Source organism: Cheilinus undulatus, linkage group 18 (assembly GCF_018320785.1).
Source record: "Cheilinus undulatus linkage group 18, ASM1832078v1, whole genome shotgun sequence".
NCBI classification, from domain to species: domain Eukaryota; kingdom Metazoa; phylum Chordata; class Actinopteri; order Labriformes; family Labridae; genus Cheilinus; species Cheilinus undulatus.
The window spans coordinates 34,254,790-34,279,165 of record NC_054882.1 but is presented as its reverse complement, the minus strand read 5'-3'; the positions used below and the strand labels follow the sequence as shown (position 1 = coordinate 34,279,165).

At 38.5% G+C, this 24,376-nt stretch overlaps 1 protein-coding gene across 1 annotated transcript in view; it reads left to right on the top strand.

Moving 5' to 3' along the window:
* The first annotated feature begins 8,380 nt into the window (after positions 1 to 8,380).
* The window catches only part of sobpa (sine oculis binding protein homolog (Drosophila) a), a 96,865-nt gene continuing 80,869 nt past the window's right edge, over positions 8,381 to 24,376 (top strand). The window contains exon 1 of the mRNA XM_041813384.1: positions 8,381 to 8,476. Within this exon, the coding sequence (XP_041669318.1) occupies positions 8,381 to 8,476 (96 nt within the window). The remainder of the gene's footprint in view (positions 8,477 to 24,376) is intronic.

Genomic DNA, 24,376 nt, shown 5'->3' with positions numbered 1-24,376 from the left:
TTTATGCTGGAGTGCAATAAAGCATTTTCAAAATGTAAACACCTTTTCTGAAAACAAAATTACCTTTTTTATTTGTAATGGTAATAATGTGGAGGGGCATGTCAACTAAACATTAAGGGGGAAAAAAGAATAATAGCAAATAAAGGTGGAAAATGGGCAAAGTGGATTAAAAGAGGCAAAAATAGGCGGAAATAAGTGGCGGAAAAGTGGTTAAAGAGGTCCAACAATGGGTAAGAATTGGAAAAGAGTACATTATTAGAGGCAAAAAGCATGATAAAAGTGACAAATGTGGTCTACAAAAGACAAAAAATGGACAAAAATTGGTAAAAAAATGGTGAAAAGCAGTTAAAAAGTAGCACAAATGTGCTAACAGTGGCAAAAATGGGCCATTTAAGTAAGGGAATTCAGTAAGGGGAAACATTTGTTAATAGAGGCAAAAATAGGTTCAGTGGGGGAACAGATTTGGAAAAAATGGACAGAAACAGTCATGAAAATGAGTTAAAAAGTGGCATCAATAAATAACTTGAACATTAGAACCCAATAATAGCTTGACACTCTTTTCAGATCCAAAATACAGTAGCCAGGATGCAATCACACATTCTACTGATCGAACACACATGCATCAATATTATAAATACATCACAATAGGGAGGGACAATTCACTGGGTTTTCAGAGGCCTAGCCAACTCTGTGGGCAGGTTTGAGACGGGGACAACAAAACGGTTTAGTCAGAGGACCTGAGGGGTCTGCTGATGGTGTGAGGACGGAGCAGGTTAAAGAAGTACCCAGGCACCTGATCATGCAGGGCTTTACAAACTAGCACAACTGCATGGTAGTGAAATGCTCCTGCATGGTATAAAATGTTTGGGCAGTGAAAGTACAGTGGTGGATACAAAAGGCTTGTTCTGTTATGAAGTAAAACCGTAACTATAAAAGGCAGGGGTACATCTGTTTTTAAAAGGCTCATAAAAATCTACAGTATCAAAGTCCCTGTGGCCTCACAATAGCTAAGATTGCAGTGACCTTTGACCTCCAAAATAACCATTTAAGCCTCAAGTTCAAGTGTTTGTGTAAACTTTGACAAAAATCCATCAATGCATTCTTGAAATCCGAGAGTCAGAGATCTTTGACCTATGATCTCTAAACTCTGTTTAGTTCAGTTTTGAATCAGAGTGGACATTTGTACAAAGTTTGAAGAAAATTCTTTTTCAAAATTGATTTTTGAAATGTCTCGTTCACAAGCAAGCAAATAAACATAAGGCCCAATTACCTTGATCTTTAAACTTTGACCACAGACCTCCAAAATATAATCAGCTCATCCTGGAGGCAGAGTAGATATTTGTACAAAGTTTGAAGAAAATCCCTAAAAGCATTCTTGAGATACCACACTGTAAAAAGTGGACTGGATGGACTGATGGAAAATCTGAAACATAATGTCTTCAACTCTAGCAAACATGACAAAACACGGACCTTAAAATGCATATTGAATTTAATGGAAGTGTTGAGAAAACAAAGTCAGTGTACTCTGAGTTGATCTGCTACACAGTGCTGCAGCAGCATCTCATTTCAAAGATGAGAGCGTCCAAGAAGCATGAATTATCATCATTCTGTATGTAGATATGTACTTTCTACATGTATAGACCATTTTCACAGCATTGTTTAGGCAAATTGAATTTCTCTGTTCCATAAAGTGTTGATTATACCCTGACAATCAACCAGCATGACTTCACCAGAACCCTGATGCAGCTCACTTGAATGGATTGGACAGAAAAATCTGTACTATGAATCCGTATTCCATATAAGAAAGACAGCCCATTTACAAAATAGCTTTTTGCTGAATCTGTCCCATTACCGCACTGCAAAGCCATTATTTTGGAGCATATTTTGTGTGTCTGTTATGTAACCATTCCATTTGTATGCCTCTGTGCTGGCAGTAGCTGAGGCCAGAGGCATTAATGCCAACAGTTGTCCTTCAGGGCAGCTATAAGTACATCCGTACGCATGTCCGTCTGGCCTATTGTTGGGAACACGATATCTCAAGAACACTTTGAAGGATTTTCCACAGAGTTACTACACATGTCCTATCTGACTCAAGGATAAACAACTGTTAATTTTGTCAACTAAAATATGGCTAAAAATGTTCATAGACAGACTTTTTCAATGGCAAAAACTAGACAAAGACTAACAAAAATAGATATTTGACGAATAAAACTGATAAAAAGTAAGTTTAGTTTTCGTCAAAATTACTAAAATGGGACTAAAATGTAAAATAGTTTTCACTGGACATTCAAAATCCGTGATATTTCTCCACTGTGGGTAAAACTGTCAAAAACACATCACCATGATTTGGTTCCAGATTTAGGCAAGAGAATAAATGCTTGGACTTAAAGTAAAGCTTAAAAAGTGAGGACTTTTTATGGACTAAAACTAGACTAAAATGTTTTTGAGTTCTGTTGACTAAAACTAGACTGAACTAAACGTCATTGTTTGGGTAGAAATAACTAAAATTTGACTAAAACTATAAGACGTAATCAAAAGACTAAGAGTAAAATTCAAAATAGCTGTCAAAATGAACACTGGGATAAAACAACCAGATTTTGGAGGCCATGGGTCAAAGGTCATGGTCATTTGGTGTCCTGTTCACTCCTTGCTTGCGAACATATCTCAAGAATGCTTTGAGGGATTTTCTTCAAACTTTGTGCAAATGTCAACTCTGACTGGAGGATGCACTGATTCAATTTTGGAGGTTTTCTTTCTTTCCTTTCTTTCTTTATCGGATCCCCAGTAGCACTAGAAGGAGCATTAGCAATTCTTCCTGGGGTCCAACACACATAAGGTCATACACATTAACACACAACACAACATTAACAAACACACAAACATGGCCAAAGCAAAAATAAATAAATAAATAAATAAATAAAATACATTCAAATAAAGTAAACAAAAAACCCCAAAATAATACATAAAATCAAAAAATAAAATAAAAAAAAACCCAAAATATTTTAAAAAATACATTTAAAAAATCAGCTTCTCTCAAAGTATAAAAAAACATATACATACAGAAGAGCAACAAAATGGCCATCCATATAAAAAGTATAATGCAACATCACGTTTTGAACTCATCAAACTTAATATCTTTCTACCATCAGATATCACATGCATGCACATACATAGATTTACATGCAGGTTAAAGGTTAACATCCATGGTCTTCATGGTAAGGGGTTTTAATCAAACAGCACACAAATGTCTGATCTGCCTTAAGGGTGAATCATTGGTTAAAGGTCACTGGGAAGTCATTGGGCCTCATGTTCATCATTTGCTTTTAACATTTTTAAAAATCGCATTACAACAAAAAACACCCCAGCCCTTCTTTTTAACCCTTTTTAACCCAGTTGTAAAGCTCGTGAAGGCATTCAGCTGTCAGGTGCTCGTTGGTCTTATAACCTTTCACTGTCAAAGAAGAAAATCTAAATGACAGTTATTTCTTATTGAGCTCCCAGATGTGTGTTAGCTGTTGTTGGTATAAACACCAATTAAACACTGCCTGGCTTAAAGTTTGAGACTGCGTGGCTTTTAATCTGGTCTACACATCTAATTTATTTATTTGCACGTTTGTCCCCAGTTTTCTTAGTGTCATGTACAAGTCAAAAGAAAAAGCTGTGGGATCCTTGCTCACATTTAATTAGGAAAAATGTATGCAAATGAAAAGTGAGGCACCTGAAGGCTTTATTATTGCTGTGCACATTGTCACCTGAGGGAAAATCTGATGGAGGAAAAGTAACACTTGAGGGCAAATTGAATCTTTATTTCAGGCAGGATGTTTTAAAACAACACACCTAATAAAGTTTCCATTGGCCTAGTAAGAGTATTTTTCTCACTGCAGTGATGGGTTTGTTTTAGGCTATTTTTCAGATTGCATCAACTTGCTTTCTACATTGTACCGACAGTGAATGCTGTAGCATATATTTGTATTTTTTATAAGTTAAACCTGATTTTGAGGCATGTTAATGTGTCGAGCTTGAATGTTGATGTTCTCCTGAACGCATTTATAACAGCCTGTGAGAGGTTATCAGCATGTATTGACTGGTAATTTGGTATTTACAGTGCCTATAAAAAGTGTTCACCCCTGTTGATGTTTTTTATCCTTTCATTGATTTTATAAATCAATCATGATCCATTTAATTTGATTTTTTTTTACAAAACATAATAATAAAGACAACCCCTTAATGTCAAAGTGAAAACTTGTTTCTACAAAGTAATTCCATTTAAACAAAAAAGCGAGGTAAAAGAGTGATATAAAAAGACACCTGTATCTGGAAGGTGCAGCTACTAGCTAATCGGTATTCCTGGCAGCCATTACACCATGAAGACAAAAGAACACTCCGAGCAACTCAGAGAAAAGGTTACTGAAAAGTATGAGACAGGGGATGGATACAAAAAACTTGCAAGGCACAGAACATCCCCAAGAGTTCAGTGAAATCAATCATCAAGAAATAGAAGGAATATGGCACATGTGTAGATCTGCCTAGATCAGGCCGTCCTCACAAACTGAGTGACCGTGCAAGAAGGAGACTAGTGAGAGAGGCCACCAAGACACCTATGACTACTCTGAAGGAGTTACAAGCTTCAGCAGCTGAGATGGGAGGGACTCTACATAAAACAACTGTTGGCTGGGTTCTTCACCAGTCAAAGAATTATGGGAGTGGCAAAGACAAAGCCACAGTCGAAGGACATTCATATGAAATCCGGACGAGAGTTTGCCAGAAGGCATGTGGGAGACTCTATGGTTCTTTTTGGCCATCAGACAAGATGCCATGTTTGGCAGGCACTAAACACTGCACATCCCCACAAACACACCATCCCCACTGTGAAGCATGGTGGTCGCAACATCATGCTGTGGGGATGCTTCTCAGCAGCCAGCCTTGGAAGGCTTGTAAAGGGAGAGGTTGAAATTAATGCGACAAAATAGAGGAAAATCTTGGAGGACTATCCTGTTCATTCTTCAGAAGAACTACAGCTTGGGAAAAGATCTATTTTCCAGCAAGACGATGACCCAAAACATAGACAGAAATGGTTCAAAGACAACAAGCTGAATGTTCTGGAGCGGCTGAGTCAAAGCCCAGACCTCAATCCAGTGGAGAATTTGTGGCTGGACTTGAAAAGGGCTATTCACTCCCACTCCCTGTGCAATCTGACAGAGCTTGAGCAGTTTTTCAAAGAAGAATAGAGTAAAATTGTAGTGTCCAGATATGCAAGCCTGATTCAGACCTATCCACACAGACTCAGTGCTGTGATTGCAGCCAAAGGTGCATCTATTAAATTCTGACCTGAAACTGGTGAATATTTGTCCATTTACTTATGCCATCTAATTACTTTTTATTTGATTGGCATTTCTTTGCAAAAATCTTTCACTTTGACATTTAACAGTTTTTGTTTTTTTTTCTGGGGGGTCATAAAGTAAAATTACATTGACCATGACTGATGTATAAAATCAATAAAAGGGGAAACATCCAAGGGGGTGAATACTTTTTACAGGCACTACTTATGTCAGATTTGGTATGTCCTGTCATTCTGTGGCATTGCTATGAGAAAAGAGGTGCTTCCAAATTTCCCGTTCACTTGCTCTGATTGCTTTAGTGCCACCCACCCATGCTACTAGCTGAAGTGCTTGATTGATGTGCAGCTTAACAGAAGCAGTCAACCAATCAGTGAGGAGCACCTGCCTGCACCTGCAAAAACCATCAGTCGATATGCAGCTTGGCTTTGAAAGCAGCTCAGAACAGTCAATAGATAGCAATCTATTGTTAACATTTGAAACTGCTCTAAACAAGACTTAAAAATGTAGTGTGCTACTCTTGGGCTCAATGCCATGCCATCCCTTACACAAACCAGTTGGGCTGTGTGGGCTATCCCAGTTCTTGTTTGAATGGAGGATTAGAGTCAAACAAATATTTTCCAGATTTCACCACTTCCCTTGTAACTCTGTTTCAAAGGTCAAAGGGACACCTGAGAACAAGGGGTAGGGCTAAGTGGTAGAGAAAAGGATGATTTAGGATTGAGCCTTGGTTTTTGAAAAATTTTCATAGAACTTGTGTTTGTTCAGAGGGACTTGTTACACTTTTTTATTAAAAAAAAAAAAAGATTTTGGGCTTCTTATGCTTTTAATTTGAGAGAAGGACTGTGGATAAAGTTGGAAACAGGGATGAGAGAGAGTGGGGGAGACACGTAGGAAAGAAGCCACAGGCTGACCCAAGCCCCCTCCTGCCTGCACACATGGGCGCCACCTGACCACTGAGCCATCTGTGCTCTGATTGGACATTCAGGTTGGATGTAGCTGAATAAAAAGAGCTCCATGAAAGCAGGATAAAATGTAAATGCATAATTTTTTTAATAGCGACAATATGAAGAGCACCTTTTATGCGCTAAAGGTCCCAAGTGGGAGTATTTATCTCTGCAAAAAAAAAAAAAAAAAAATGCATGGAAATCAATGTCACTGCTAATCATTGACATATCACAGGCTGTAATAATCCAAAACAAAAAAAATCTACTTTGCATGTAGTATATTGAAAATACTTCATATTTTCCATTTTTTCCATCTGAAAACATTTTAAAGGGTTAAAATCATAAAAAATTCAAATTATTTGATATCCATATTTAGGTCAGATGTAGCTGAAAAAATGAGCTCCATCAAAGTAGAACGAAAACAAAAAGAGACAATCTTACCAAAATTCCTGCCTAATGCATGAACTCAGCAAAATTATCGAAAAATGAAAAGCGCATAAAATGTGCACAAGTGTCCCAGAGGGTTAAATCTAATTTAGAAAAACATGGTCCAGATTGGATTTACAATTTGATCCGTTTTACAGAAATCCACCTGTTAGCTATTATCAGCAAATATGATGCATGATAGAGACAAACCTACTCGTCCCATCTTAATTACAATTGTTTTCTTTTGATTTTAGGTGTTTTAAAGCCTGAGAATCAAAACTAAAGACCAGTCAGGAAGCTACTTATTAGCATTAAACTTGGTGATGGAGAACATAAAATCCTCAGAAATATTGAGAAGCCCCTGACTGCAGTGTGCAGTTCGGGCGGTGCTCAACGTTCGGGGTGGGTCCAATGTTTGACTCCACCCATCTCAATGCGCTCAACGTTCCTGAGCTTCGCTCTCATTGTCAGATGATGATGAGGAGGAAGTATCGTCGCCATCAGCCTCTTCCAGTTCAAAAGACAGGTCGATGGCATGACTGTCTTTCATAAAAAAGCGTCTCCTCCCTCCCCTCATCAACACACAGCTGAAACCTTGTTTCTGTCTCTCCCCGCCTCTTCCCTACTCCTTTAAATAATAACTCCTAGTTAGCTAAAAAACATCTAAATTTCTCTCCCACTCATCTACATAAACTCCAAATCAGTAAATACCTTTCTAAATACTGCTAACTCGTGGGTGGAGTCAAATGCTGGATTCAGCCAATAGCATGCCGACGTTGAGCTCCAACTCAGCCAATGAAATGCTGACGTTGAGCGGCATTGAGCCGATCTGCACACTGCAGTCAGGGTATCTTGGAAATATTCAGCTAAAATATCTCAATCGCCCCCTTGTGGCTGGTTATGGCATAGGCTCGTTTTTAGGGGCTAAAAATGACAAATTTAATTAGAACAAAATGTCTATGTATTTTGTTTTATTTGATAATCTGGTACCAAGGAAAAGCTGGCCCTTGTTCAAATGTGGTTAAGAACCCCTGGGATACAGTTTAATACAATTCATTGATTGAAAATATAGCAATAATAAATGTGGTGTGCTGCCCAGCCCTAACACAGTCTTCACAACTTCAGGCAGTGGAACTTCCAAACTTGAGAGAGCACTCGGCGACAGAAGCAGAAAAGTCAGTAAAAGCTAAATGCACATTCTCCCGTCATCAGTAGGCTGTTAGACTCCCCTGAAGAACAAAAGCGTTTCTGGGTGATTGTGTGGGCACCTGTTTGCTGCTTCAGATGGTCGGCATGAGGAAGCAGCGCTAAGTGGATGTGACTGCTCTGATTGCACTCCCTGGGAAAGCGAGAAGAAATAGCCTACCTCTGATCATCAACGCGTCATATAATGTTTCAGCGCACGCCCCTCCCCCTGTCTCGTTTTTTCCCCTCACTCAACCTCTCCTTTGACTCACAGAGGCGGCTCACCACTGGTGCACGGACCGTGAAAGATACGGGCAGAAGATGGCTGACTTAGCCGGGCACCGCGAGCCCTCGGCGGCATCACCAGCGTCACTCGGGCCGCTGAAAAGCTGCAAGACATCCGCCGTCTGGCGACTGTAAACAGCTGCCTCTCTCTCTCAACCCCCTCCTCACCGCAAATATTGACAGAAGTATCACAGAGAAAACATGGCAGAGATGGAAAAAGAGGGCAGACCTCCGGAAAATAAAAGAAGCCGAAAACCAGCTCACCCGGTGAAGAGGGAAATAAACGAAGAGATGAAGGTAAAGAGGCTGTGTGTGTGATTACGCGTGGAAACAGAGTGGTTGTGAAGAGCATGCGTGTCTGTTGAAGCACTAACAAGGCGTCCTCCGTGGAAATATACGATGCACTCAGGTGAAATTGGCTGCATGATAGTCAAACTTTGATTTATGATTTTTCTACTCAAGTTCTATTGTCATGTATCCGCGCTGAGTGCCAGCCTCAGCAGCGCACCCTGCCAATACGCCTCCTGCACAATGGATGCGGCACCCATTCACTGCTGCTGGTCTACGACTAAGTTTTGGATCAGTCAGAAATACAGTGCACGTTCCTGTCGCTTCATGTCATAATTTCTCCGTTTATGTGCCCTGCCTTTCATGGCTTGCCCAGAGTTAATGGAAAATCCGGTGCGTCAGTGAAGGCGTCAACAGTGCCTCTACTATTACTATTAATACTGTTACACTACGGCGCAGCGAAAAGAGCCAGTGTGCATAATTAGTATAAATCAATGGGGGAACACTCGCCTATCCAAGATGCTTCTGCGTGGATTTGTGCTCATGCATGCGTGTTTGTGTGTATGTGTGTATATGCGTGTGTTGCCCAGCTGCCCAGAGGCGTGTGATCCAGATGTGCGTCTGTGAGCTTTACGCACTCGACAAGAGCACATTGTCTCGGCCTGCACGGTTCTCTCCTGTAATAATCACACGCACGTTGTTTCTGTTCGTGCTTTTTGCTCTCTCTCTCTTCTCGCTGCACATTGTGATATTTGAGCTCCGCGCGGTTCATTGTGGAGAAAGAAAAAAAAAAAGTGCTCCTGGCATTGGTGTATGTGAGGCACAGGCTTTGTCTTCATCTCGTCATTGTTTGTACACATTTGGCCGGGGACACTCAATGTTGGGCTGTTACGGGTGGAAATGCAGGTGATCACAACGAGGACAGGAGAAGAAATTTTGATTTTTAGGGGTCTTTAGAGGGGGAACAAGAGATGGAGGCTTAGAGCTGAAACAACCCTGGAATAAAGCATTTTTGTGCTTAGAGCTGAGCTGCGTTCATGTGAATCTGCTTGTTTTATTTTACAGTTAAATAGAAGAAAAAGAAGCAGGTTTTATTGATGAAAATCTGGATGCTTTGTTGTTGGGCTCAGCTGTAGATGCTTCTATGATAAGAGGCAGGAAACTACAGTAATGTTGCTTTATAATGTAGCTTATTAAAAAGATGCACAGCACTCATTCAAAGCTTTTTTAAATCAGAGCCAGGGCTGGGTGATATGGGCCAAAAATAATTCCTCAATATTTTTTTTTTTGTTTAAGAAATTGTAATCAGCATACCAGAATTATTAACTTTAATATAATTCTATTTAGTGATGCAGGATATCTTAAATGTCGATATTTCCAACCACATTTTAGCTGATGCTGATATATACACACATCTTTTATCATGAAGAACACCAAACCTCTTGTTCCAGGAGAGTCTGAGTCAAGCAGAGCTGAGAGAGGAGACAGTCTGGTGATTGTTTTATACTTGGGGCTTCATTCAAAATGTCCAGGGCTCACAGTGGACCACCTTCAGAGTGTGGCACCCTGGGCCAGTATTCCCAACCTTTTTGTCCTTAAGGCCCCCCGTACTAGTATCTAAGAAAAGCTGAACTCCCCAGGACCCACTTGGAAAAGTACACATCAATTATAATCGTTTTTATTGACAAAATCTGAACATGATAGCAAGCTCCTTAAGTTCATGTTTAAATCTTCGATCTACCTTCAAAAGTAGGTCTGTAGCCCAACAGGGAGTAGTGTTAATTTCGTTGACTAAAACTATGACTAAAAATGTTCGACAGCCTTTTTCCCATGACAAAAACTAGACAAAGACTAACAAAAATAGATCTGTTATGACTAAAACTAACAAAATAATTTCAATAATTTTCATTTTTGACTTAAACTAGACTAAAATGTAATGGCGTTTTCGTCGGATCTTCAAAATCCATGATATTTCTCCACTGTGGGTAAATCTGTCAAAAAACAATGCAGCTGTAGCTATTCTGCCTCTCAGCTGTAGAAAGCAGGGACCCCAGGTTTGAAAGGGTGTATAGATCACATTACCATGGTTTAGTGTCAAATTTAGGCAAGAAAATAAATGTCTGGACTAAAAGTAGACTAAAATGTGAGGACTTTTATGGACTAAAACTAGACTAAAATGTTTTGAGTTTTCATCGACTAAAACTAAAAAGGATGGAAATTACTAAAATGTGACTAAAACTAAAATGCATTTCATTCAAAGACTAAAACTAAGACTAAAACTAAAAATAGCTGCCAAAATTAACAGTGACAGGAGGTCAAATACCCTTAGTTTAAGACAGTAGAAAAATCTGAAGTGACACAAAAACAGTTAAAAATGCAAAATAGTGGCATTTTTAAATGCAAGAAAAGAGTGTAATTAATCGTGATTAACTACAGAAATTCTGAGATTAATCACAATTAAAAAATGTAATCTTATGGCAGCCCTAATATGAACCAAACTTTGTATTTTTGAGATAATGAAGTCAAAAAAGAAAAAAAAAAAAATCCAACCACTGTTTTCAGTTTGGTTTTGTTATTTTATAATTTTAAAAACTTGATTTTTATTTCTAAAGTCAAAAATTCAAAACTTTTTAGACTTGAAAATTTCAGTTAGTTTTCTCACCACTTTTAAACCCAGAAAAATTGTTGCTTTAAACATGCCATTATACATTATGAGTCATGATTAAAAAAATGTACATCTAATTTTGACAGTGTCACAGCAGACAGGGTGCTGTGCCACCCTGGGAATCTTTGGTGCCCCCTAGGGGTGCCTGGACCCCAGGTTGGGAACCATTGCCCTAGGCAACAACTGCACTTGATGGTGCGCAGGTGCATAAGCTAGGGATTTACAAATATCTCTGCATTTTAATGTATTTTTGAACCTTAATTTAACCATTTATGAGCAATCATTTTACTATGGTTAAACCAACTTTAGTTGCATTATTATGCAGCGCTGGACTAAACCATTTTAGTTGCTTTTGATTCAAATACCAACTCCTGAGAGAAAAATGAATAAAAACACTATCATTGCAGGCTTCACAAGGGCCCCTCCCTACTGTGGGTAACCAGTACCCTTTCCCCCTGTGCTACACCCATTAGTATATGTATACATATTACTGATATTTAAGGCTGATATATGATTCATACTACTGATATTTATGATTAATATATTGGCTGTAAATATCAGCAGAAATGTTCTTATCTGCTGTTATCAGTATTCAACCATTCAGGGTAATATCTGTCATTACTGATATCTACCGATGATATCATGAATCTGTAATTCTATTAAAATTAAATGATATCAAACAAAAATAGAAACAAAGTCCCTGTAACCTAATACTGGTAGAATTATGTTTTAAATTACAAATAATGAAGGCAAACTCCTAAAAGTCTGAATTTTACATTATTTCCTTTACACTTAAATATTCTGTGTTTCAACATGATCTAATCTCAATTTTCTTAATGACTGGTAGTGGAAAAAAGTGCAAAACTTACTGAATTTCAGCCATATTCTTTTAAAGATATATATTTTTTATGTCTTTATTTGGAGAAGAATTATGAAATGAGTCAGAAACAGGGATGAGAGAGTGGAGGAGAGAAAGGAGCCACTGGCTGGACTTGAACCCGAGCTACCAACGTATGTGAGACATCTGCACCCCAACTTCAGCCATGTTTGTACCCAAAAGAGAGAGGGCACTGTCAAAGTTGCACAAATACACAATTGATCAGGTGTACCTAATAAAGTGGCCAATGAGTGTAAGTAAGTAAAGTTTGTGAAAATTGGTGGAACAGGCAAGCACTGAGAATTTTCCCTGGCCAATAAGCATATTACTGTTGGTAATTCATTTTCAAATATCAAAAACTAACTCCTACACACTAAAATTGCAAAAAACATTGGAAAAATGTATATATTTTGAGATAGTTTAAATTTCCTATACTCTATTATATGTTACCATGTGATAAAATCTCCAATATTTAAAAACAGGTGGTATCAAAAAGAACAGAAACCTAATGATCAGTCTTATATTTACCTTAAAAGAGAGAGAGCGTGCTGTTTACATTGCAGAAATATGTTGACAGCATTTTGAAAACTGTGTGGAACCCTTGCTCCTCAACGGTTTCACCCACTTTTCCAAATGTTGCCAAAATATTGGTGAAGTTTTTCATAACTAAATAAAGATAATCTTGGATGTTTCAGGGCTCTTTTTGTGGATGTAGCATCATTAAGTCATTAATTTAGTATGATTTTTCACATTATTTTTTTTTAATTAAGGCTGTTTAACCATACATTTTTATTTAATTCCAGAATACAGGTAGTACATTTCAGTTGAAGGCCTGTTGATGGCATTTTGAAATTGGACTTGTTGCATTTAATTTTAGATTTTTGGACTGTCTTGAACTAAGGGTATTGGCATCCATTTGTTTTGACAAAAATAGCCCCCAAAAAAGGAAATTTTACTAGATTGAATATTATGGCATGAACCTAATCACAAAAAGAAAACTTGTAATGGATTTGAAAGGATAAAAGGGAACAGTAAAAAGTGAAATGTTTGATATCACAAGGTATGGATGAGGCTTTGACTCATCCACTGAGCTGCTTGTGAGTTTTTTTTTTAAGTGAAATGAGACTTTAAGGAATAGTGGTGAACTTATTCTACATAACTGGCTGACAGGGAGACGTGTGCTAAAAGGGACAATTAAGCATGATGTTAATATAATAGAAACATAATGCACTAATTGTGGACTTTAACTGCATTGCATTTCATGCATCAGTGCTGACAGCCATAGTAATGATTATATATATGCTCCTACATAAAGACATAAAATTATGATTTTGCATTTACACTAAAAGTTGCAAGTATTTAAATTGCAACCAATAAGCAAACCACTGTTCGGGATTTTTAGTGTAAATCTTTTTCCAGCTTTATCTATATCATCTATTTCCCCCCAATCTACATCTACATCATCTTAAAAGCTAAATAAACTGTATATCCCCTGCCTTATTATACAGTACTAAATCCACCCATTTTCCTTTTCTTGCCCTGCTGCAGCTTGAACAGCTGTCCTTGTTTCATAGAAATACAATGAAGGTCTACTGAGAGGGAATTTCTATTATGAGCTGAATGTTTGAGGAGTGGATGAATTATTTTTTCTTGATTCATTTAAAAAATATGTTGTTCATTTAGTAAAGGATTACAGCTCATCCATCCTCCTGCTGTCTGAACCTGGTGACCACAGGGAGGGATGCAGGGTGATGGGGGGTGTTAATCAGGACCTGTCCATGGAGAGATGTCCTTACTTTTTATCAGGGGAGCACTTGAGGTTGTCTCAGTGGAGCATTTAGAAGAAAGGAAGTCTTAAAGTGCCATTTCAGATGTTCTCTGGGCACATTTTAGCCAGAGATGAACAATACTTGAATAAAGTGTTATTGCAATATATTTGCTTTTTCAATATTTAAAGCTGTATGAAACAATTATGGCTGTCAAATAACTAATTTTACATCACAATCACTTGCTGAATTGTAATCATTAATGCCATGTTTTTAAAGCAATTATTTTGCATTTCAAGACGCACATTTCCCAGTCTGTATTGACAATGTGAAGTGATTCTCAGCAGTGTGTTGATTTGGGAATCAAATGAGGTGTAAAAGATGTTTTTTTATGATCTTGACTGTTAGTATTGATATTAAAATGAGTGCTGCATTGCTACACATTTAGCCTGAAAGCATGACTCATAGGAGACAGCTTCTAAGTGCTTATTCTGTCAAATACAGTGTTTAACACTGTGATAAACTAAGAAAGGAGTGCATGGACAAAATGACTCACTGATGTCAAGAGATCAATGTGACAGCTTTGCATTTTCTGGGAGTTATTTTCTATGTGTAGGTAACCCAGCTAAAGCTAATAGTTAGGATATCTTTTCATCCAAAATAACAGTTTTGTCTTGTGCTTTTACTTTTTAATTTTTACTTTCTTTTGCCAAGAATACTGAAGTTCCTGTTTGGAAAAAAGTGATTTTATTTTGAAAGAAAATAATGTACTTCTGTTAAATCAAACATATGGACATTAGCAAAACCACATAGAAAAAGGAACTCTCCATAGATAAAAAAGGAAAAGGGAAACGGTGACACTCATGTTGACACTCAGAAAGGCAGCAGTGTCCTTAATTTCCATCCCTGTGAGCACCAGAAGCCACTACTGTGAGAAGTATCTGGCAGTCGCCTGTACGGTAGATTAACTATGCTGTGCCAAAAATGACAAAGAGTATGCATTTTAAAAACTGAGTTAATTATAGACTTCATTCTCAACATCATTAATGTGTTAATGCTGACATTTCTCAAACAATACAGGAAGATAAACCAAATCCATGCAGTTGATTTTGTTGGCCTTATGGGTAATTAACATTGGAATAGTCCAACCTAACAACTTTTTTACACCCATGCAGTTTTTTTTAATGCCTGAATGTTAAAAAATGCCATGTGGGGTAACATCATTATATGAAGTACCATGATCCAGTATTAAAGGATTCATGTTAGCTTGAGCTTTTGCAGTTTGCAACATGTTTAAAGTCCCTGTAAAGTGATATAAAACACCTTGAAGTGTGTAAAATTAAGCCTCAAAATTATGAAAAATGAGGCAGTAATATCTGCACTAGGACGGTGTGGGCGTGTCAGTTGAATGAGCTGAAGCCACACCCACTAACGGGAAAAGATTCTCTCAAATAAAAAAATGCTTCTGATCAGAGCCCAGCAGCCTGGATCTGTGCCAGAGCAGAGAGAGAAGTGGGGATTACATTTACTGTTTTCTGGTACGTTTATTGACCCAGTGTGGCTGATAAATTCGGGAAATTTACCCCACAGTGAACAAAAACACAGAAGGTTACTGGCTCTTACCTTTCAATGAAGGCTGACTGTACAGAGATGAACTGCTTGGGGATTTTATATTGTTGTAGCATCAGGGGGCGGGGTTTGGTGATGTCAGGAGCTCCTATATTTGCCCTGCTCAAATAAAACCAAACCAGGAAATAGGTGAACAACTTTCTAATTGTCTAAATCAAAAACTGTCTCTCCCAGATCTCAGTGTTTTCACATGTTTACAGCAACCATATTTAAAGATATCCAGAATATTAAGACATAAAGTTTGGATTTCACTTACAGGGACTTTAACTTGGAGCCAAAATAAATCCAGAAAACCTCCTTTTCATCTCTAAATTATCACCACCGAGGTTAGCTGCTGGCTTGCTTGAGTTTCATCAGACTGCATTAAAATGTTATGAGAGAATGGCTGTAATACTGATCTGCATTTAAATCAATGTACACATGCTGAGTACAAAAACATAGCTGTTTTTCTGATTTTGGATTCAGGCTTTTGTGCTCAGGTTTAAATTTGTAATATTCTCAGAGAAAAAAAATAGGCATAAATCTCTTTGGACTGACCAAAAAATAATCAAACATCTCTTATAATAATACATCAGATCGACTTAATAGTTGAATGATGTCAACAATCAGTCAAAAATGATGTTTTCTTTGGCAGAGCAGTAAGTTTTCCTTTTAGTTGATAGAGTGACAAAGTTCATTAGTTTTGCTTAAGTGTATTGATTTCTCTGCCAATAAGGTAAACATTTTATTTAATAAAAGCAACTTCATTGAACTTTATCTGTGCAGTGTTCAGTCATCATTAAGACTTTGGATCTAACTAGCTAAAAAGTAGTTTGTGTGATTTTTGAAATTTCAATACAAATATAGTACATATAGCTCTACACTAATGATGTGCAAGTTGAATCCCTCCTATAAAATGTCCTGCATCTCTCATCAGCACGAGGAGGAGATACTGAATGGAGCAGCAGATGTGGTTAAGGTGTCAAGGCACTTTTATAGGCTAAACAAGTTCGATTGTAGCTCATTACGCAATCTTGAATTTCATCTCCTATTGCACACAAGCACACGTTCACACACACAAGTGTCTGTCTGCAAATTTAATTTGGGAAAACACTGATCCAGAAATAGAAAGTAGGGAAGTTACAGAGAGCTGAAGTCTCTCTTCAAGTATCTTCATATTACTGAAGCTAAAGAATCAGGATGAAATGTTCAGGTTCAAGTTCAAGTTACTTTACATGTATCTATAAGTAGATTTGTTTTGCAGCCTTTAAGATCCGTCCATTATGACTTAACCACTATAAACTATAGGGCAGATGTGACATGAAAAACATAACTAAACACATTAAAAAGGATTCAAACAATAAAAGTGCTTAAAAATGCTTAATGTTCCAATCAAGGCATATGGCAGGGAGAGATATCAACCAATAAAGTCATTTAATAGGATCACAAATAGGCTAATTAAACCAGGATAAAAGCAAGTTTGGGACTTAAATAATTCAACATGCACATGCTAATACTGCTGCTCCTTGCTCAGTTCAGTGATAGCAGCAAGAACAAAGCTGGTTTTGTGCAGTTTTGTTCTGCACTTTGAGACTAAAAACCCCCGTCTGGAGGGAAGGAACTGGAAATCACTCAGCAAAAGGTGGAAGTCACCATCTTAATGAGATATATCTATCTTCTGTCAAGATGCTGGGTAAAGCTGTGACTCACCAGTCAGCCAAGTAGACCATCTAACTACCTGATTCATGGAACTAGAGCAGTGGTTCTCTGGCATTAAACTTCTGGTTTGGGAATTTGGATACCAAGTTAACTGCGCCAATGCGTGTTTACTCTATGAATTAGCACTATGTCTTCAGTGGTGACTTAGATTCCCTCACTTACCCTCCTCTTATACAAATAACAGCCCGCACACCAAATCCATTGCTCTTAGGCTTTCAATGGTTCATTTTGCCAATTGAATAGGGATCAGTTAGCCACAAACTAAATCACAAACATACTTCTAAATGAAACAGTGATGTGCTTTTTGTAGAAATGCACTGATTGTGAACAATGGGGCCAATATGTGTTTGGTGTAACATTCCCACTATGCCAACATTTTTTCTTGCGTTTGACCAAAACTTTTAAACAGACAGGAGTTTGGCCACTAGTTGACATCTGCCTAATTGGGTTAGGTATACCAGATGCTAGCATTAAACTGATGGATAAACACGACTACTGACTTCTGCCACTGGCAGATATTTGGCAACAGGGCTGATTAAGGCATTACCAATGGATGCTGATGCATTCCTAGTATTTATAAATGCTATAAATACTGTGTGTTAGCAAGAATCTGAAGATGTGACACGTAATGCTATTCAGGGGTGCCAACATACTGTAATATATTGCAATACTTTGAGCAAGGTGATCAATGACAAAATATTTATGTATGTATATATAATTATATTATGTTTGTGGGGGATAGGAGCAGCTCTTGATTGAGAGACAGTCTCCTTCTTCCCATTTTGTTGGTATTTTAAAGACATAAAAAGGCTAAATGGTACCAAATGAAGAGCAGTTTGAGTGGCCAAGACTGACTTTTACTGAACTGAGCAAAATGATCCTGATCTATAAAGCCAGAACCCCCATTGCAACCAGCAAGGCAGAAAGGATATGAAATATGAAATAAAGCCATGCTTTTCATTCACTGGTGGACTGTTGGCCTTTACATTAGATGACAGGGTGGTCTTTAATATGTGCTAGAACAGCTACAACGTCAGCACTACCAAACCAATCTGTATGAAGACATCCCAGAACACCTTCACAAGCAGTCAAATCATCTTCAGCACTTATTAGGGTATATCATAAAGAAGCATTCAGAACTAGAAAAGCACTCTGAGACCTCCGCCATTTGCCCTATCTCCCAATAGTACAGAATCCTTTAAAAAATTCCTGGATCCAGATGGTGATCCAGATCACTCCCAAAATCTAATCAGTTCTTCCTTATGCCATTTCTGACATTTCCTGAAAATTTCATCAAAATCCATCCATAACTTTTTGAGTTATTTTGCTAACAAATAAACTAACTAACAAACTAACAAACCCTGCCAATCACATAACCTCCTTGGCGGAGGTAATTACCACTCTGTACCCAAATGCCAAAACTGATGTTAATCTATTTTAATGTTAAATATAAACAGGGTCAGGGCCACTGCTTGGGACCTCAGACCAGTTAGAGGCCCAAACAGGCTGAGTGTTGGCTAAAATATTTATGCAAAGTTTGCAATGACAGTAGGAATCCTCCCTAAAGGGGCCCCATGACTCAACTCATTTTCATTGTACTGCTCAGCTTAGTTTGCATTAATTCTGTGAAAGTCACTGCAGGAAATTGAAGATATTCAATGTTTTTATTTTGAAAATAATACTGACCTGACCTTTGGAATCAATCAAGGGTCAAAATTCACATGTTTGTTGCTGTCATATTATCTATAACATAATGGAGACAATTGCTGATTGGAGGCGCTCACTTTGTATCTAAATGCCAAAAGTTATGTTAATCTATTTTAATTTAAACTATAAACAGGGTCAGGGCCACTGCTACTGCTTGGGGCCTCAGACCAGTTGGGAGCCCAGACAGGCTGACAAACTTAAAAACCACAGTATTAGCTAAAATGCTTGTGCAAAGTTTGCAATGACAGTAGGAATCCCCCCAAGGGGGCCCCATGACTCAACTCACTGTCTTTACACTGCTCTGGTTAGTTTTCATTAATTCTGTCTAAGTCACTGCAGGAAATTAAGGTTCTCTATGTTTTTATTTTGAAAGCAATACTGACGTGACCTTTGGAGTCAACAAAGGGTCAAAGTTCATATTTTTGTTGCTGCCTTATTATCTGTCATAATGGTGACACATGCTGATTGAAGTACATTTTTTGACAGACTCAAGAATTGCCACTGTGGGGACTTCCATCTTTAAAACGAAAAAGGAGAATACAAGAGTGTTTAAAGAGTTTCCTTAATCGATCAATATGCTGGTAAACCTTTTTAATGTTTACTGTTTAAAAGCCACTGAAGGAGGCCTCACTGTCAATTTGAATCATTGATGGTCCCAAGGTATGGATGCATTTGATGAGATATGTCATGATGTAATTGTTGGGTTTAAACTATTGAAACTAAACATCTGGAAACACTATTGCTTTCTGCAGAAAAAGTTTACGAAACACTATGCCATCTATGCAGTAAAGTGAAGCTTTTTTAAACCTTATTCTGTACAATATAATGGACAAAACACTTCTGTTAAGGATAAAAAGCTCCAGTTTGTTCCCTTTTCTCATCTTCAATATTTCAGACCAATGCCAGAGGAAAAAACACACGCGCACAGACACACAATGTGCCCTTGTGAAGGATCATACTCTGAAAAACCAAACAGTCTGACAGTGTTTCCTTCATCTGGCTGCTTAATGTGTGCCATGGTAAAATAAGCCCCGGTGAGTAATCAAGGAGAAGAGGGAGTGGGCATGGAAGGGATGTGAGAGGCTGGAGAGTGGGCTAAGAAACAGAGGAGAAAGGAATGTATACAGCGCGGGGCTGGCTAAGCTGTAAAAACTGTAATCTGAGTGTCTCTGCTGGATCAGATATCAAGGAAAGTAGAGGAAAATGAAAGCAGAGGAGAGGGAGAGGCCGAGGAGGGAGAGAGAGAGCAGGGGAGTGGAAAAGTGGAGAAGGAGAGGGAGGAGGAGGTGAAGGGAAACTTGGCGTGTGGATTCGGGAATGTTATCACGGTGTACAGTGACCTGCTCTGGTTTCTACCCGCAAGGTATCTGATTCCCACCACCATCATTACCACAGACCCTACTGACCATGAAGGGTCTTACTGAAGAGAAACAAGGTGGAGACTGTGGAGAGGCAGGATTTAAGAATATTTTTATCATCATCTGCTGCTGAATACATGACGGAGAAGTGCCAGCTGTGAATCTGAACTGAGAGTATTATCACTAATTATCCTGTGAAGACTCTTCAAAACCACCAGCTCATCTTTTACTGTGTTTCTGAATAGTACTATAAAGGACAAAGTGGATTTTCATCTTCCTGAAAGTTTTGATAAAATAAAATCACCATCAATGGAATAATTTTGTAGAAAATTCCCATTAATTTCCCAACATTTCATGAAGATTTCTGAAACATCTAAATTGCCTGAAATTAACATGAAAACTACATTTTCCAAGGACCCCCCCCCCCAAAAAAAAAATTACAAATACATTATGAAAATTTCCATGAAAATACCCTAAAATCCAAAGCTAATTTCACCCAAACCTTCAAAATATGCAAATATTCCCCACATTTTCATGAAAATACTTTAACATTTCCAAGCAAATCCCCAAAAATATCCAAACAGCAAATTCTCCAAACATTTCAAGCGACTCACTTGAACTTCAATGGAAATTCTTGACAATTATCTCAAAAATTGCAGAATGATAAATATGTAGGAAAGCTAAATTGTACATGCAGGGTCTTTAGAGGTTTAACAACAGAAATCTGTTCAGATGAGACTTTAATGCTCTAAAGAGAGGCATGTATTCCAGACATGCCTTTAGAAAGTGTTTCTCACATTGGGTTTTATTATTGCTTGTGCATGCAAGCAGGAGGCATGGAGCTATACTGGCTTGTACATGAGTAATTCAGGTTGTAGTAGCTAAATTTGTCTAAGGATAAAAAAATATTGTTTACAGCCAATATAATTTCCATAACAAGACCGGGCTAGCAAAGCATTTTTGTGTTTATATGAGCCTTGAAATTGCTCTGTCATGCTGCTATGACAAGAGGGAATTAGAGATGAATCACCATAATGCACCCACATACAACCTGGCTTTATACATTATCATGGCGATGAAGATACAGCACAAAGCCGTTCATGTGCGATACTGTCCCTCTTGCAGAGACAGATTTATTTTGCAATAACTTGAGAAATTAATTACTTTAAACTGAGTAATCATGAGAACCGTATTCTTGTGGAAAGGTAAAAGTGTGACGCAAATCTCCAGAGCTAGAGCATGTAGGATGTGCTATCAACAAGCAGCATAGCTTCAGTAAAATAATTTCTAGTTTGGTTATTGATTCAGATCGGTTTATCTTCACACTACTTTTATCTAGTTAGTTCAACAATTAAACAGCATTTCTAGAAATAAACAAAACAAAAAGACAAATGTGTGGAGCAGTTGTACCCAAGCATCTCTCATGATTTTAATAATGGAGTCTGGCGCCTTTGGTATGAGGGACTGCATTTGGTTTCAAAATAGAATTTTACACTTCAGCTGTAAAAACGGTTTATGTAGAAATCATCTGCATAATGTTGTTAGACTATAGACCAGTGTTTCCCTACCATTTTTCCTTGGAGCCCCCCCTACATGTACCTGTGAAAACTGGAGCCCCCCAGGACCCAAGGGAGAAGTGAAAGTGGCACACTGCTGCAAAAAAATCAACATAGATTTTAACTGTTTTACTAATGAAACCTTAAAAAAGAGCTATGCAGGCTCTTCTTATCTAACCTTGCAAAGCAGATGGATCCGCCTGTTTCCTTATTTTTCACTTGAAAATCCATCTTGCAAAGCTCCCGTCTGAACCGTCTGGGCCAGGTTAGAAAGTGACAGGACCAATCAGCGTCGAGGGGTAGTACTTTCAGGCGCAGCGGAGTTGTGATGTAAGCAAGCAGCAACAAGAGGCCGGTGCAATTATGGCAGAAGAGCTTAGTGTGGATGCTGCTAAAGCACTAGCTTTATCAGGACTAGATGACATTTCTTCATAAAAGAAGACCAAAGAACAGCAGTGAGTTGTTTTCTTTTCAAAAATGACAAAAGTCGTGCACTGACATATCTACAGTCGCCATAGTTCAAGTTATTCCTCAATAGATGCGCAGGCGCAGCTTGTTAGCGGCTACATCACGTGTTTTGTTGCTTTGATTGGCCATTAATAGATTAATCTTTTAAACATGCTTGGACTTACTGTATTAACCCAGCTTCATCCTGTGTCTTTACGAGTGTAAAGTTATGGCTCCAAATGTTTCTATAAACATGTTCCATCCGCTGAGGATATACACTGACAAAATACATCTACTTTCACCCAATAAATATAAAACTGACATTAGACTGCTCTTTCTGTCAGCGGCTGGGATGGTAGACTCACCTAGCTGTGACGTCACAGGCATACCCTCTATAAGAACAGTAGTACGCTGTTAGTGGTAAGAACAAGTCCTGTGGTTTGTCCTCTTTTTTTTTCCATCCTCCTCTTCCACTTATCTGAGGTGGTAGGAGGTTGAGTAAGTCAACCCAGACATCCTTCTCCCAACACTTTCTGTCTCCCGCTGGAGAATCCTGAGACACTCCCAGACCAGAGGTCTCCTCCCAGTCAGGTGTGCTCGGAAAACCTCTAAAAGGAGGCATCCAGGAGGCATTCTGATCAGATGCCTGAACCACCTTAATTGACTTTTTACTATGCGAAGGAGCAACAGCTCTACACTTAGTACCCTCTGGATGTCTGAGCTCCTCACCCTATTGCTAAGGCTGAGCCCCACCACCCTTCAGAGAAAACTCATTTCAGTCACTTGTATCCACAATCTTATTCTTCTAGTTATTACCCAGAGGTCATAACCATAGGTGAGAGCTGGGAGGAAGACAGACTGGTAAATCAAAAGCTTTGCCTTCCGGCTCAGCTCCCTTTTCACCACAACGGTGCGGCACAACGCCTGCAGAACTGCTGATGTTGCACCAATCTGTACATCAATCTCACACTCCCTTTTACCCTCGCTCGTGAAAAAGACCCCAGGATACTTGAACTCCTTCACCTGAGGCAGAGACTCACTCCCCACCTGAAGGAAGCAATCCACGGTTTTTCCGGCAGAGAACCATGACGTCAGACTTGGAGGTGCTGACTCTCATCTTTTGTTGTTGACTTTAAAAACTGTACATTTAACACAGTTTTTACTCTTAATGGGACCAAAATGGAAAACGTCAACTTTGACTCCATAGCAACTACTTTCCTAAAATGTTTACATTCACTGTGATAAAAAGGACTGACATAAAAATGGTTTGTTAAAGCATAGTTGTAGGAGTCAGCAAACAGCCATGAATATCCACGATTCTTGAAGACCCCATGGCTTTTGAGGGAATTTTCCTTGTTAGCTGATGCCAATACCCAGTCCAACTGTCTAACACATCTTCTGCCCAGTAAAAAATTTTTTTTCTTGGAATCAGCCATGTGTTGTGCTAAACACTAGCATTAAACTTATACAACACAAAAAAATCTTCTACTGTCGTCAGTTCACATCATTTCCCGATGGGCGATGTTTGTTAAACTGATGAATCTATGCGTCCCTAGCACTTACCAAAAGATAAGTGTGTCCACAACCAAATCAGAAATCATCTTCTTTACATAAATCCTAATTTGGCAGCTCTGAGCACAGACTGCCCTTTTGGCTGACCTCAGTTCTGTTATGGGACTTTAGGATGAATCCAGCAGCTAAAACGAGATGCAGTCTGTGTTAAAACAGATCAAAAGGCTTTACATGCAATGTTACATGCAGACATCTGTAGCTGCCTCTGTGCCTCCAACGCCTCTTCCTCCCCAGCTCAACCAGAGCCAAAGTTGGTGCCGCTGCTTTCATCAGCCGCCAACCAGGATTAGATTCCACTCTTAATATTACTCCCACTTTCTCAAAGTAGTGGGGTGACAGAGAGGACAGGACTGTAGGACTGAAAGAGACAGACAGAGAGAGAAGCTGTGTTTTCATCTCATATGTTGATGTGGTTATTTAACAGCTACATCCGTTTCACTTCAGACTACATTCACATTGGTTCTACTCGTTTGTTTAAAAGGGGGGTTGTCTCCTTGAAGGCTTTTTTTAATTCCTTGTTGTTTGGTAAATTACATCAAATGTTCTTTCCAAGGTTTGCATGTAAATCTGTCAGAGCACTGCCAGTTTGGAGTTAATTATGAAGTGATGCTAATGCCTACAGCACGGGGGGGGG